Source organism: Solenopsis invicta, chromosome 14 (genome assembly GCF_016802725.1).
Source record: "Solenopsis invicta isolate M01_SB chromosome 14, UNIL_Sinv_3.0, whole genome shotgun sequence".
Taxonomy (NCBI): Eukaryota; Metazoa; Arthropoda; class Insecta; order Hymenoptera; family Formicidae; genus Solenopsis; species Solenopsis invicta.
The window spans coordinates 14,261,427-14,274,204 of record NC_052677.1 but is presented as its reverse complement, the minus strand read 5'-3'; the positions used below and the strand labels follow the sequence as shown (position 1 = coordinate 14,274,204).

Genomic DNA, 12,778 nt, shown 5'->3' with positions numbered 1-12,778 from the left:
CGCCGCCGTCACCGGCATCGCCGCGGCCGTCTTCTTCTTGGACGCCACGAAGAAGTACGGTCGGATAATAACGAGTTTCGCTGTCGTCCCTCTCGCCCTTGCGCGAGTAGCGCGAGTCGTAAAGTCAGCCGATGTTAACTCCCCTCCGCCGCCCGTCCGCCCGACCGTTTTTCTTCCACGGCGATGTGGACGATCGTGTCAAATTTTTATTGCGCCAACGAGCCTGTCTCGTGGCGCGGGTACTCGCAGTCGCCTCGCCTTATACGGCATTGGAACGACGAGGAAAGAGAAAGACGGATTTTTACCTCGGGATCGCGTCGACGCAGCATCCCCCTGCTCGATCGACAGATTGCGAAGGATAACGATGAGGATTGTATAAATGTGTAATAAGTCTGATGAAATATAGCGTGCAGATACAAGTATCGGAGGAGAGACAGATAGACGAGTTACTTCTTACATTCTCCGATAAATTGGTTGAAAATTATTAGCGGAGAGATAAGAAAACGTATTAACGTAAAATAAATAATAGATGCGATATCCTTGGAAGCGTCAACAGCGTTATTGATTAATTCGACAGCTCTCGTAGAGCTTTAAGAATTTCGCTAATAATTAGAATATTATGATCGCGAAATAATTTATGTATCTGTAGGCGCACGAAACACGATCCGAAATTACAATAGCGACGACGCTAGCATTTTCAATCGATTCAAAAAGGAGAGACCGTGGTATTGAGAGGAGACGGGTCCATTCACCGCATAGTAGAAAGATTCAATCGCGCAATATCCATCAGCAGAGTTACAAATATTTCTATTCTGTTTACCCCGGTAAATTAGTCAAAATCACTGATACAGTATTTCCATCCTGTGCACATTTTTCTCTTTGACCAAATAGGCTTCATTCGTGTTCACTGCGCTCGAAAATTCGTCCAATCCGTTCTACGACACCATTGACTCTGCGCTGCTCTGTGTGCCGGAAAGGTTATTACGAGTCGAGGGATTCCCGCGGGAAATCTACCTGCGATGACTCGAAGCTGCATAGTATAATCCCGAAAGAGCTCAAAGTTCTTGACTTATTGTTAGATAAAGCAGAATATCCGTTCAATATTATTAAAGACCGTTGTCTTTAATGATAATTGCTATGGCAAACATTTGATTTATGATTCATTATATTTATGATTCAAATAATAAAAAAATAGAAAAGAACAAATTAATAAGAATAATCTGTTAAGAATAGTCTTATTTATAATTGGCAATTAGGTAAACTCGAAAATTACGCGTGATGGCAGTAAAATTATCCGTTTGATATAAAAAAAATTCGTATGAAAGCTATTCCTATTTTTACTTTAAATAACAAAAACTTGTGTCGATTCACTGATAGCAAAACTATCCAAGGTAGGTGGAGTTATCATCTCCAGTACAGTTCATCTTTCCTATATTGTCACACTCGTTTCACGTTGCGTCGTGCAATATTCAGCGCGATGTCTATTACACCGTTGTGTTACCTGACGTTTCGCGTGACGCGCCGATATTTTCTTTTCCCCCTTTTTTTTGCTCGCTAAACGAGAGGCGCACATCGGAGCGAGGAGGCAAAGACGCATTACCAGATTGGTTGGCTCCCGTTCACATTCAGGGGGTGGTGGAGGGGGAGGACGTGGTCCTTTACATTCATGAAGCTTTTATCCGGTTGATTTGACTACACGCTAGGTATCCGCGGCTCTCGATTTGATTTGCATTGATTGGAGTGGCCGGCTCTCTCCGATAACGGCCTCTTCTTCGGCGGCGATGCGGATTCCGAAACCAACGGTGAATCCGCTCGGCTCGACCGCAGCACGGCGCGCGGCCGTTGCGCAAACGCGCGTACGAATTCACTTTCACGTTGATTTTTTAGAAAAGTATGTTTCGCCAAGTATACTTTAACTGAAAACGAGATCGTAAACTGGTCGTGTAAAAAATTCATTTATAAGCTTAAACGATCAGAAATTACATTACTGATCAGAAATATGATCTGCCCTCTGAACAGAAAATGATTAATAACGCGAGAGTTGTTTAAAATCCAATAATTTAATTTATAAGGAGAATCATGTAACACACATTTTATAATAACACATATCGGTGTATACGCATTAAATATTAATTAAATATTAATCATATGTAACAACGTATTGGAATTTGCAACATTAACGTAAATCACAAATGATCACGAACATCATTGCAATAACATAAAATTCGTTTCTATCTCAAATTTTGTCCTCGGCATTGGGGCGTGTTTCTTTTTGGAAATTTTTTATTTATTAAATATTAATTAGATAATAATTAGATATATTAGCGTTAAAGCAGGTATCAAGTAGCTGAATAAGCGACGCGTCGTAGTACAGCGTAACATTACTCGCCTACAATAAAAGGCTCATTTTTATCGTGAAAGTCCACTACTCTCATCGGAACGTCTTACAACGAGCGTTGCGATAGATGCAAGCGGCATCCCAATTTCGTCTTCTTCCACGATAACGGCGGCATTGTGCCCGCGTCAGTGGCGGAACGATGATTAATCGATCGACTGTCACAGATATCGTTCTTTCCCTCTTCGCGCGCGGCTATACACAGTCGAGGACGGAAAAAATACCGGGGAATGAGGCGCGTAATACCGCGGGCCGCGCGACCACCACCATTAATAAAAATCAAAACGCTATTAAGTTGAAAATATTTACAGTGTCGCGTACAATAACGGCGGACTGCTCCCTCTTTCTTTGGGGGCCGCGGACTTTGGAAACAGGCGTTGTGGAAGAACGAGAAAACCGCGGTCCGGATCGACGTCACTAATCGTCGCGGAATGAGTTTCCACTTTCTTTTTTTCTTTCGCTCCTTTTTTTCTCTCTCGAAAGGACCACCTGGAAATTTCCCAGATTAAATTGATTCGTACGCGTGCACTTTGCGGCGATCCGATGATCCACCGCCACCGCCGCCGTCGCCGTCGCCGTGACCGCATCATTCATCTCGCCGGTGTACTATTAGTACTGTTATTTATGGTGAAAAAAAGCGTAGACCGCGAGCGGCACCCATTATGTATCGAGATCGGGTCGCCGGGTGATTTATGCCGGCGGCGTAAATTGCCGCTTGTCCTTTGCAAGATCGTAGTGAAACGTCGCCGATTAAAATCCCGCCGCCGCCACGTTGATCGTGATTTAACGGAGTTTAGGTGGGCCCCGGCCCCGCCGCCTCGTGATTGCGAAATTAGCGATCGCGAGATTACGCTAAGTTTATGCGCGCGAAAAATACAGGCGTGGCTCGACTCTGTTATTGGTGCGTGTAGTTCCTTGGGATCGCGATTATCTATAAACTTAATTAAATTACTCGATGGAGATTAAGATAACGTGTGACGTGCATCTAACGAACAAACATTACGGAAGGACCTGTTTCAGACATTCCTCTTTCCGCTTTTTCTCTTTTATTTACTCCTTAAGTAAAAAAAAAGTACAGAGCCAGAAACGACAGTTATAAAGAAAATAACGCTAAATCTCGAAAGTAATTTTTCTCTTCCGCAAGCAATTATATCTAAATTAAATTCTTTCCTATTCTCTCTCTCTCTCTCTCTTTGAAACTCATAAAATTATAATTTTATAATACTTACATTTAAAAATAGTAGATTGATGATTATTGACATACTTTATCCTCATCGTCAAACGTCCGATACTCCAACGTAGGATATGTTCGCAGCCGCAGCAACTCGTGCTCGGTCTGCAGCGCCAGGAGCTCAGCGTAATTGTCTTGGAGCTTTCTGATCAGATCGGATCGTTGCTTGATGAGACGCATCTTCCGCTCCGTGTGCTCGCATTGTCTCATCTCCCCAATGATGTCGCGCTGATACTCCAATTCCCATCTCGCTACGTTCATCTCGGTGATAGTTCGGTCGAGCTTGGCGTTCTTCTTCTTCACGCGAGCGATCTTCTGCCGGAGGTCCTCCAGTTTATTTATCTCCTTGGACAAGGCTCTCTCCTGAGATTTTCTCGCGATCTCTATCTCCTTCTCGAGATGCACCGCAGTTTTATCGTCGCGTAACCCTTTTGCCTTCCTCCTCAGGTAGGTACGCAAATCCCGGGTGACAGTAATATTGTTTATGAAATGAAGGTCCTCCTCCAGTTCCTTGAATCGCATTCTCAGGCAACGGTGCTCCCACTCGATTGACAACATTCCGTTGCGGAAGTCGATCATACGCTTCAGGGCGTTCAGTTTGCGCGCACCTACGGCGCGGATGTGCTCATTGACTCTCTCGATTTCTGCGCGCGGTACCAAGACAGCGTCCGTCGCGTCTTGCCGTTCACCACGCAGTTCAAGTTCCACTTGGCCTCTCTTCAGCACCAGCTGCACTTCCGCGTCCTGTTCGCTCGTCATGCGCTCGTCTCTCGCAGCATTTAAATGATCCCTGAGGAGGGCTTCGCTCGACTTACATGCGTCAATCTTGCCCTCGAACATGGCGATCGTTCGCTCTATCGCGCTTATCTCCAACTGTTGAGCCTTGATCTTCAGCTCGACGTTAATCTTCTGGCGGCGCAATTGCGTCAGATGGTCCCAGGAAGTCGCCTCGATCGACTGCGGCAATTTCTTGGGCTGCGTGTCCAGACTTTCCAAAATTTTTGCATAATCCGCGCATTCGGTCGGGAAGTAAGCTGGCTTTATACGGTCTACGAGATACTTTGCGAGATTGAGCAGGTCACTGGCAGTGACGTTCTTCAAAGACACTCGCGGTCTTCGCTTGTATTGTCGTTCGAGAAGCTCGTAGTTTACCTTCGATAACGCGGCGAATTCTAGCGGGAGCTTCTTCGCCATTGTCTTCTCTTGAGCGCAGAGAGCATCGTGTTGCGCGAGAATATTCTGATGGACGTTGTACAGCTTCTGTGCGTGTTCCTTCAACATGTTTTCGTATCGGCGCTTCTCGGACATCTCCTGTTTTATCCTATCATCCTCTTTTACAGCCTCGATTCGCGCCAGGTTACGCATACGGCCACGAATATGTCGTAGCTTCAGTTGGTTTATCGCCGCTTCGACTCTTAACTTTAGCTGCAAAGTACACGTTAAAAAATTTAACAAATTCATTGTGTCGGTCGTATATTAAAGTAAAATTATTTATATAAATCAATATATATAAAAAATGAGTCATACGTAACAATTGTTATAATTATTATATAATGAAATTATACAAAATTATAAAATATATAATTTAATTAAAAAAAAACAATTAACTTAATGGAAAATAATAATTAAAAGCGAAAATCTCAGTGAGAAACCTGAAAAAATTCGTTCAATTTGGCATCGAACTTGTCAATGCCCTCTTGCAGAAGTCCGTTGATCTTCGCGTAATCGGCCTCGAGCATCCTTTTGTAACGTTCGCGTTCCTGCTGAAGCGTCTCCACATTCGCTTCATACCTCTTTACGGCCGCGATGTCATCGGGCGTGTACTGCTCCGGCTGTTTCTCCAGCATGCACGCGGGTTTGCGTACGTCTATCTTGATAGTGTCCTCCCAACGAATCTCCAACATACCGTCCATCATTTTCATTAAAGCGCGCTCGCGAAAATCGTCGGCCAGTGACAACTGTCTGATTCGTTCGGCTTCCGCTGCTTGCGTGTCTAAAATTTCCTGCTTCGACGGCGACACGTATGGCCTCGCCTTGACCTCGTGTGGGAGCACCTGAATAATGCTCTCTGCTTTCTCCTAATCGATATTGTATTTACGTTACGTAGTTACATACCTATAACTGCTATTAATTATAATTTTGACTGTGTAGAAAAGTTTATAAAGAGAGAGAATTAATTTTTAGAATTAATCCTCACTGCGTGCTGCAAATTTTGACGTCTCTATGACTACTTGTAAAAAAAACTTGTTTTATAAAATCCAAGATTTTTATAGAAAAATATCACGCACTTATTTATAATTTAATTTTCTGTTTCGTAAAATTACAAGTATAGTTATCTGTTATCATTATCTTCAGTGTTGACACAATATATTTTTCTCCGAGAAGAAAATTACTTTGATTGCTCTAACTTGATTGCTCTATTTGCAAGAATATCAACTCGCATTTTTTATTCGTAATATTCGCAATAAACAAGGCTGCAGTTTTTAGTTACCCGGTAGAAGCTCGCACTTCGTATTTACCTTGGGATGCCACTGCGGATCAACAGGAACCCGCGGCACGCTCTGGCCGAACATTATCTTCAGCTCGGAGTCTATATGACGTATCCGTTCGTTCCTCTCCCGTATCATGTTCGCTTCTCGCTCCTTCGCCGCATACATGTCATCGAACAGTCTGTTGAAGTAGGCATAGAGCTTGCCACAGTCGTGCATCAGAAAACGATCGTCCAACATTACGTGTGCGAATCCGTAAGATTCCATTTGCGTATAATAGTAAGGCGACTGCTCGACGAACCGATACGTCGTTATGCCTGCGGACAAACGTCAGACGATGAACAAGTTTTAATTGAACGAAGTCGGAGAAATCACGAGTCTCGCAGATTCATATAAAGTAAAATTAGAATCCTTAACTCTCCTTCTTTGACGTTCAATTTAGATCTCTTGGTTTTACTCAGTCAAGTCAAACAACTTCTGTTTTAAACAACTTAAACAGAAGTTTCTCCAGATTCTCCTTTCATTCAAAGTTTCTTTTCAAATTTTAAGAAAGCGTTAATATAAAAACTATTATTTAAAAGTCTTTCAGGTACAGGCAAAATGTCGATCTTTCGCAAAGAATGGACGAAAAAATATTATTGCTGTTGTCGGAAGCGAGGAAATTCAAGCGCAATCCATTCCGAAAGCCACACACACACACACACACACACACACACACACACACACACACACACACACACACACGCACGCACGCACGCACGCACGCACACACACACACACACACACACACACACACACACACACACACACACACACGCACGCACGCACGCACGCACGCACGCACACACACACACACACACACACACACACACACACACACACACACACACACACACACACACACACATGCACACGTATATCCATTACGTGAAAGAGAAACAGAAAGTTATTATCCTACCATCGACTGCCCGCTGCTCCGCTAATTCCTCAGAATCGATCTCGCGCTCCTCATCCAGGAGCAATTCCATCCTGTGTCTCTCGTCCTCGTGATACATTCGGACGGGTTTGCTCAGTTTCGTCTGTAGTTGATCTTTCGTGTAGCTGTGCCACGGCTGAAAGGTATCATAGATCATGCTGCGCACCGAATCCCTAGCGAATTGCGCCCATTGCAGGTGCTCCTTGAAATACGGATCCTCCTCGGTCAGCGGGTAATTCGTGATCTCTATGTCACCGGAAAAGGAGAATATCGAGCGACCTAATACGACCTGTGGATCCCAGAAGGTTGTCTTTAGCCAGTTAGCCACACGATCCATTGAGGCGCAGACGTGTTCTATTTCCATGCGGGCGTCCTCGCGCTCGTCTTTAGCCATTTTCAATCTGTAATCGCGGCCTCCTTTGTTCAGGTCAAACGCGGACACTGGTAATTTCTCTAGATCTGGACAAGTTTCATTGGCATCGAGGAGCTGTTTGACGGCAGCTTTCAAGGCCTCCAGATTCGTTGCAATGGCGGCCTTCTCTGCGGCGTAAAGTCTTGTTTCTTCTTGCAGCTGCGCGTTCTGCCGCCATTCCTTCCAGGTTTTAAACTCTTTCTCGTCAGCTGCCGGGAAGTCAACTCTGGTTCGTGTCAACGAGGCACGGATTGCCGGATCTAGAGAGGTATAATCCGAGAGTATCTTCTCTTTTCGCTTCTCATACCATTCATAGTCCACTAGGTAGACGCTTTTGTTTTCAATCGCGGACAGTGACGTTTTACTCTCCTGTACTAAAGACAGGAATTGTCATCATTTCGTGGAGAAGAATAACGCAAAAAAAAAGTTAAACACTTAAGAGATAAAATAAGAAATCACACGATATTGTTAATACTTTTTCATTCTCATGACGAACGCGCGTCGCAATCAAGGAGCCATCATGGCCCAGAGCGACTACCACATCACCATCACGACTAATGATCGCCTTCCGACTGCCCGAATTAAGTCTGTGATGCATCGGCACCACAGAGACGATCTGCCGTACTGTTTTGTCGCGAATAATAACCAATCCGTCGTAAGCGCACGTAACAATCCAACGTCGATCGACGAAAACACGTGCGAGCCGCACGTGATGTCCCGTCAACGCCATGTCCGTCAAGATCGCCTCTTCGAAGTTGCGTCGCAGCCTCAATGTATACAATTGCCGTTCGAGATAAGGCGAGCCTATTAGCAGTTGAGAATCATCGTGTGCGTGACACAGTTCGTAAAAGAGCTCGGGCAGCTGTATGACGTTGGTGGTTTCGTAGATCAGACGTTGGCCAGTGAGGCTCGTATACGACACGTCGTATACGAGCAGCTGCTGACCCATCGGACTAAATGGTTTGCACTTGGTGTGGAGCACGAGTATTTTCAGACTCCCGCGCATTTCGTCCTCATAAAACGCCACGTCGACGAGGTGACCTTTCGCCCGGAGCTGAGCCACCACCTTCCACATCTCGTCGCGTTGCAGGTTCACGCAATAGCAATTACCTGTTTCCTTCTGCGCGGCGATTAGAAATCTGTCGGCAACATAAATCGACGAGATGTGTATAATTCTAGTCGAAACGACGCGCGCCTACTCTCGTTCGTGACTAAATACGTTCGACGAAGGAGTATTTAGAGGGACACTATTGGCTGCTCCCTATGGGAACGGAACGTGGCAAATTAAACGCTCACGTAAGAGAGAATCGCGTTCGCGAAATGTAATGAAACGATACAAACATAGAACTCCTACGTGTTTCAGATTGTTTCTGTTTGCTATACCTGAGTTAGAAAATAAACAGCTATAGATGATAAACAAATCTTTTTCATTTGTGTTAATGTTATCATGTTCATACGAATGTTTTTTTATAATTTGTTATAATAATAATTAATGCAATAATTAGTCCATCTTATAAAGATACAAAGAATTGTTATAAAAATGGACAATTTTTCAGATACAAATTATTATTGTTCTCAACAATTTATGTTAATACTTTAATGTGGCTATAAATTTAAAAAAACCGACACACAATATATCTTATTGTTAGACTTACCTGCCAGAGTGAGAAAACTTTACGAGATTTAAAGGTTTTCTCTGCAGACAAAAGTACGCCAGTATCATTGGTCGCTCCGGATCGCTGACACCTAGAATTGTCATTTCACCTTGGTCGCTAACAACAACAATCAGTGGATCATCCGGATGGGAGGTTTGAGCTGATATGCTGCCTTCTATATCGAGCTCCACTTTGGAGACCTCACTGCCGCTGTAGCTCTCAAGAATGGTCAATTCCTTGAGATCGTCTGTCGCCGCGAGGTGATGGCACCAAGGATACAAGAAATCGACGAAGCGATACCTACCGCCGTGTTGCAAATACTTATAGCTTGTCGGCGTGGCGTCTTTTTCCTCAGGGAACATTATCTGCATCAAATAACCCTCGAAAGTGTAATAGAAGAGCCAATTTCTCGAGGGATGCGCGACTAAGATATGGGGCTTGTAGTTCGACTTGACGTGCCATTGCTTGCGCCAGACGTCGGTTGTCGGTTGTTTCTTGAAATAGCGAATCTGACAAAAGGTCGTCTTAAGGACGATACCATCGCGAAACCAGCACACGACTGGTGTCTCAATGTCTATGCAGATCCCACAGTGTTGCGAGAAAACGATGCGGAGGACGTCGGTTCCATCATAGTTGCTCAGATATACGTGACCGTCCGCGTCGGTGATAGCCAACAGCGGATCGTTCGGTGTGCTTGGGCACCAGTCGATCCCCCAAATCATAGCTTCTCTCGGCAGTTTTATCTCATGATCTTTGTAATGAAAATATTTTACGTATTTTAGAATGTTCAACTGTGGAATTTGTACATTATTGTTTTATTAGAGATCCATGAGGATTAAAATTGTCTTGTATAAAAATTATGAAATATACGTGCCTTTCAAGATAACGATCTTATCAGCAACGTCGAGCTCCCAGGTAAATAATTTTCCGCAAGTCTTTCCCATTTGGCCGATGACGGTGCGACCCGTTCGAGTTATTCTAATCATCTGACCGACTTCATCGCGTATGGGCGTGTCGACGATCGCAATCTTCTCTCCCGTTCTCCAGGACCACACGATCATCGGGAAGTTCGGATAAGAGCCCAAAGACACGAGATAATCGTCTGGCGTGAACGCAATCGCCAGATAGCCGCTGTCGCATCCTCCAACGCACTCACAAATTGTCGTCATCGAGGGATACGCGAGGATGAGGATTCGCGGTTTCAGCGATCTCTCGGAGAAGGCGAAAATCGGCGAGGATACGTGACCGGATATACAGTGAGCACCATCACCAGTTGTATTATTCCAACACCAGTACAGCGTCTGCTGCTTCTTAACGACGTGAAAGAACACAATGTACAGCCCAGTGCACCAAGCGAGCACGTCCTTGCCGATCCAAACTATTTCCTCGATCCTGCTACCACGTACCCAGCAGGGGGAATAACTCATAACATGATCCATTTATGTAATTTTCACGATTATGGTACTAAGCCAGTAAAATTGCCAATTGATTATAAAAAATAACCTAGAAGGACATGTAATTACTTTGACAAGAGTTGAAAAGAGAAACAAGTTACAAACGAACGAATTTTGTAACATAAGGCGAGTTTTTTAATTTATCGATCGATCACTCGTGCAACAATAATTAATGATTATTCAATGAAATAGCAATGAGATTAATTAATTTGTTAGCTTGATAATTTTGCGATTATTTGTATTAACAAAATTAATAGATAAAGGATGGGTTAAATTATACAATTTACGAATAAAGTTATAAATTTAGATTTAAATTGAATTAAAATTTCCTGCTCGTGTTTAATTTAAAAATAACTATAAATTCATAATAATTACATTTCATGTTTAAGTAAATTGTATAAATTATAAGTCAGAATCAGTAATTATCAATAAACGGTATTTTTATCCGATTTTTTAAAGCGCACTATTCAACACCGCTACATCTGAACGAGGCAAACTTTCTTATGCCTTCGGCAATGTTCGAGAATAATTTCCTATGGAGTTAAAAGTTTCCATTGTTCTCTATTATGAAGGCAACAATGTAAAAACCCGAAAATTCCACTCAACGTTACGCTAAAGGTTGAATCCTTTTATTTTTCATATCGAAAAAGTAAATCGAGATCAAAGGAACCACGTTTGACGTCGCGTGTCAGATTTGTAAATGCTGAATGTTGCATTCAACAATAATCCTCTCATTAAAACGCCCGTTTACAAATTATATAAAATGTGTAACACAATTAACGTTTATTGAAGCATAGGAATAAACTTGTATGATATTAAGTCATAATAATGAAAATATTATGTCATAATATTTCATAAAAATTATTAACATACATTAATATTTCATAAAAAATTAACGAAAAATGTGCATCCACCTGGCATGCCGGTAGTAAACAATGTCTTTTAAAAGTGACGGAAAATATGATGTCCATTCATTCCGTCAACTAACAACGAAGCGAAGAACATTCAACCGAGAATTACCTGTTTAACTGTTGCGCCTCTATTGTCTCTGCTTAATTCAACCAGTGACAACTATTCTCCAGCAACATCCTTCATGTTTATTGTATAACTGTACTTTAAAGTACTCTGACTGAAGATGGATTCAGCCTCATTGAAACAAGACACATTTTGTTGATTCAGCTCAATAAACGTGCTGCTGAGGAGCGAAAAGATGTAAGCAATTAAAATCTTTTTTTTTTTTTTAAGAAAAATTCTATAAACATCTAGAGAATTATACAAGAACGTAATTTTTAAAGAAAATTAATTAAGAATCTAAACAAATTAAAATTGATAAGCAGCGTTCGATGCTCGATATCTATTTAAGTAATGTTTATCTTAAAAATATAATTTATTTATATAGATGATGATTTGGGCTTATTATGTTATTTTTGCATATATTTAATATAAACGCACTGGCAATCTTTTCAACGCTTCTCTCCTATCTTCTCTTCTTTTCAGATAGTACAAAAAAAATGATAATAAAAAATTCACTCGCCCATATCGAGTGTTCGTGCTTTCGTGCAGTTTCTTCAGATTTACACCGTTCGTTGGTGGCGACGGATATCGGGTGCCTTCGACAGAGGGGTCAGTGCGCCGGTCTCCTTCTCTCGAAGAAAGAATTTGGCAGGCTTAAGACAAAAGGTGATTAGGATACGCACAGCCGATGGTGGTTTATAAAGACCCCCATAGCGTGGCGTGATGAGGTCAACCAGCAGGGAGTCATCCGTATAGCAAGGCCCGATCAAAAACTTATCCTTGCTACGTGATATACTGCCCATGGATGCCTGCCAAGCATTCTCTCTACTCTTTCTCTCTTTCTTCCGACCTGGTCCTGACTGCCCTTCCTGACCGGCAGTCTGACTGACTGACTGACTGCCTACCTTGAGACTGTCTGATTTCGTATCCTCGCGTATCCACAGTCAAAAGGATCTACCTTGCTTCGTCCGCGGCGTCGTATGCTCTGTCCGTACGCCGTCGCCTCGCCATTAAAGTGACGCCCGCTGAGATTTGTATTTGCATAACCCACCGGCCACGTACCGATCGGCATTATCGACGAGTGCTCGTGAACAACGAGCGGCGTCATCTTTTCGGCGTCGCTTAGGCTGACCCCGTGTGGGAATCTGAGAG

At 43.0% G+C, this 12,778-nt stretch overlaps 1 protein-coding gene across 1 annotated transcript; it reads right to left on the bottom strand.

Annotated features, from left to right (window-relative positions):
* Window positions 1-3,647: 3,647 nt before the first annotated feature.
* Window positions 3,648-10,597, bottom strand: LOC105207783 (cilia- and flagella-associated protein 43). The gene is made up of 7 exons (XM_039457091.1): window positions 10,033-10,597; window positions 9,159-9,909; window positions 7,963-8,642; window positions 7,074-7,877; window positions 6,146-6,432; window positions 5,279-5,704; window positions 3,648-5,051 (listed from the first exon to the last, which is right to left on the bottom strand). Exons 1-7 carry the CDS (start codon window positions 10,595-10,597, stop codon window positions 3,648-3,650), a joined length of 4,917 nt encoding a protein of 1,638 aa, XP_039313025.1.
* Window positions 10,598-12,778: the final 2,181 nt, after the last annotated feature.

What these genes read in the sequence shown, in the direction of transcription:
- LOC105207783 (XM_039457091.1), bottom strand. Translation starts at nt 10,597, where the DNA reads ATGGATCATGTTATGAGTTATTCCCCCTGCTGGGTACGTGGTAGCAGG. An exon ending in AAGTTTTCTCACTCTGGCAG is followed by an intron (nt 8,643 to 9,158) that starts GTAAGTCTAACA and finishes TGTTGCCGACAG; the next exon opens with ATTTCTAATCGCCGCGCAGA. An exon ending in GGAGCAGCGGGCAGTCGATG is followed by an intron (nt 6,433 to 7,073) that starts GTAGGATAATAA and finishes GTTTGTCCGCAG; the next exon opens with GCATAACGACGTATCGGTTC.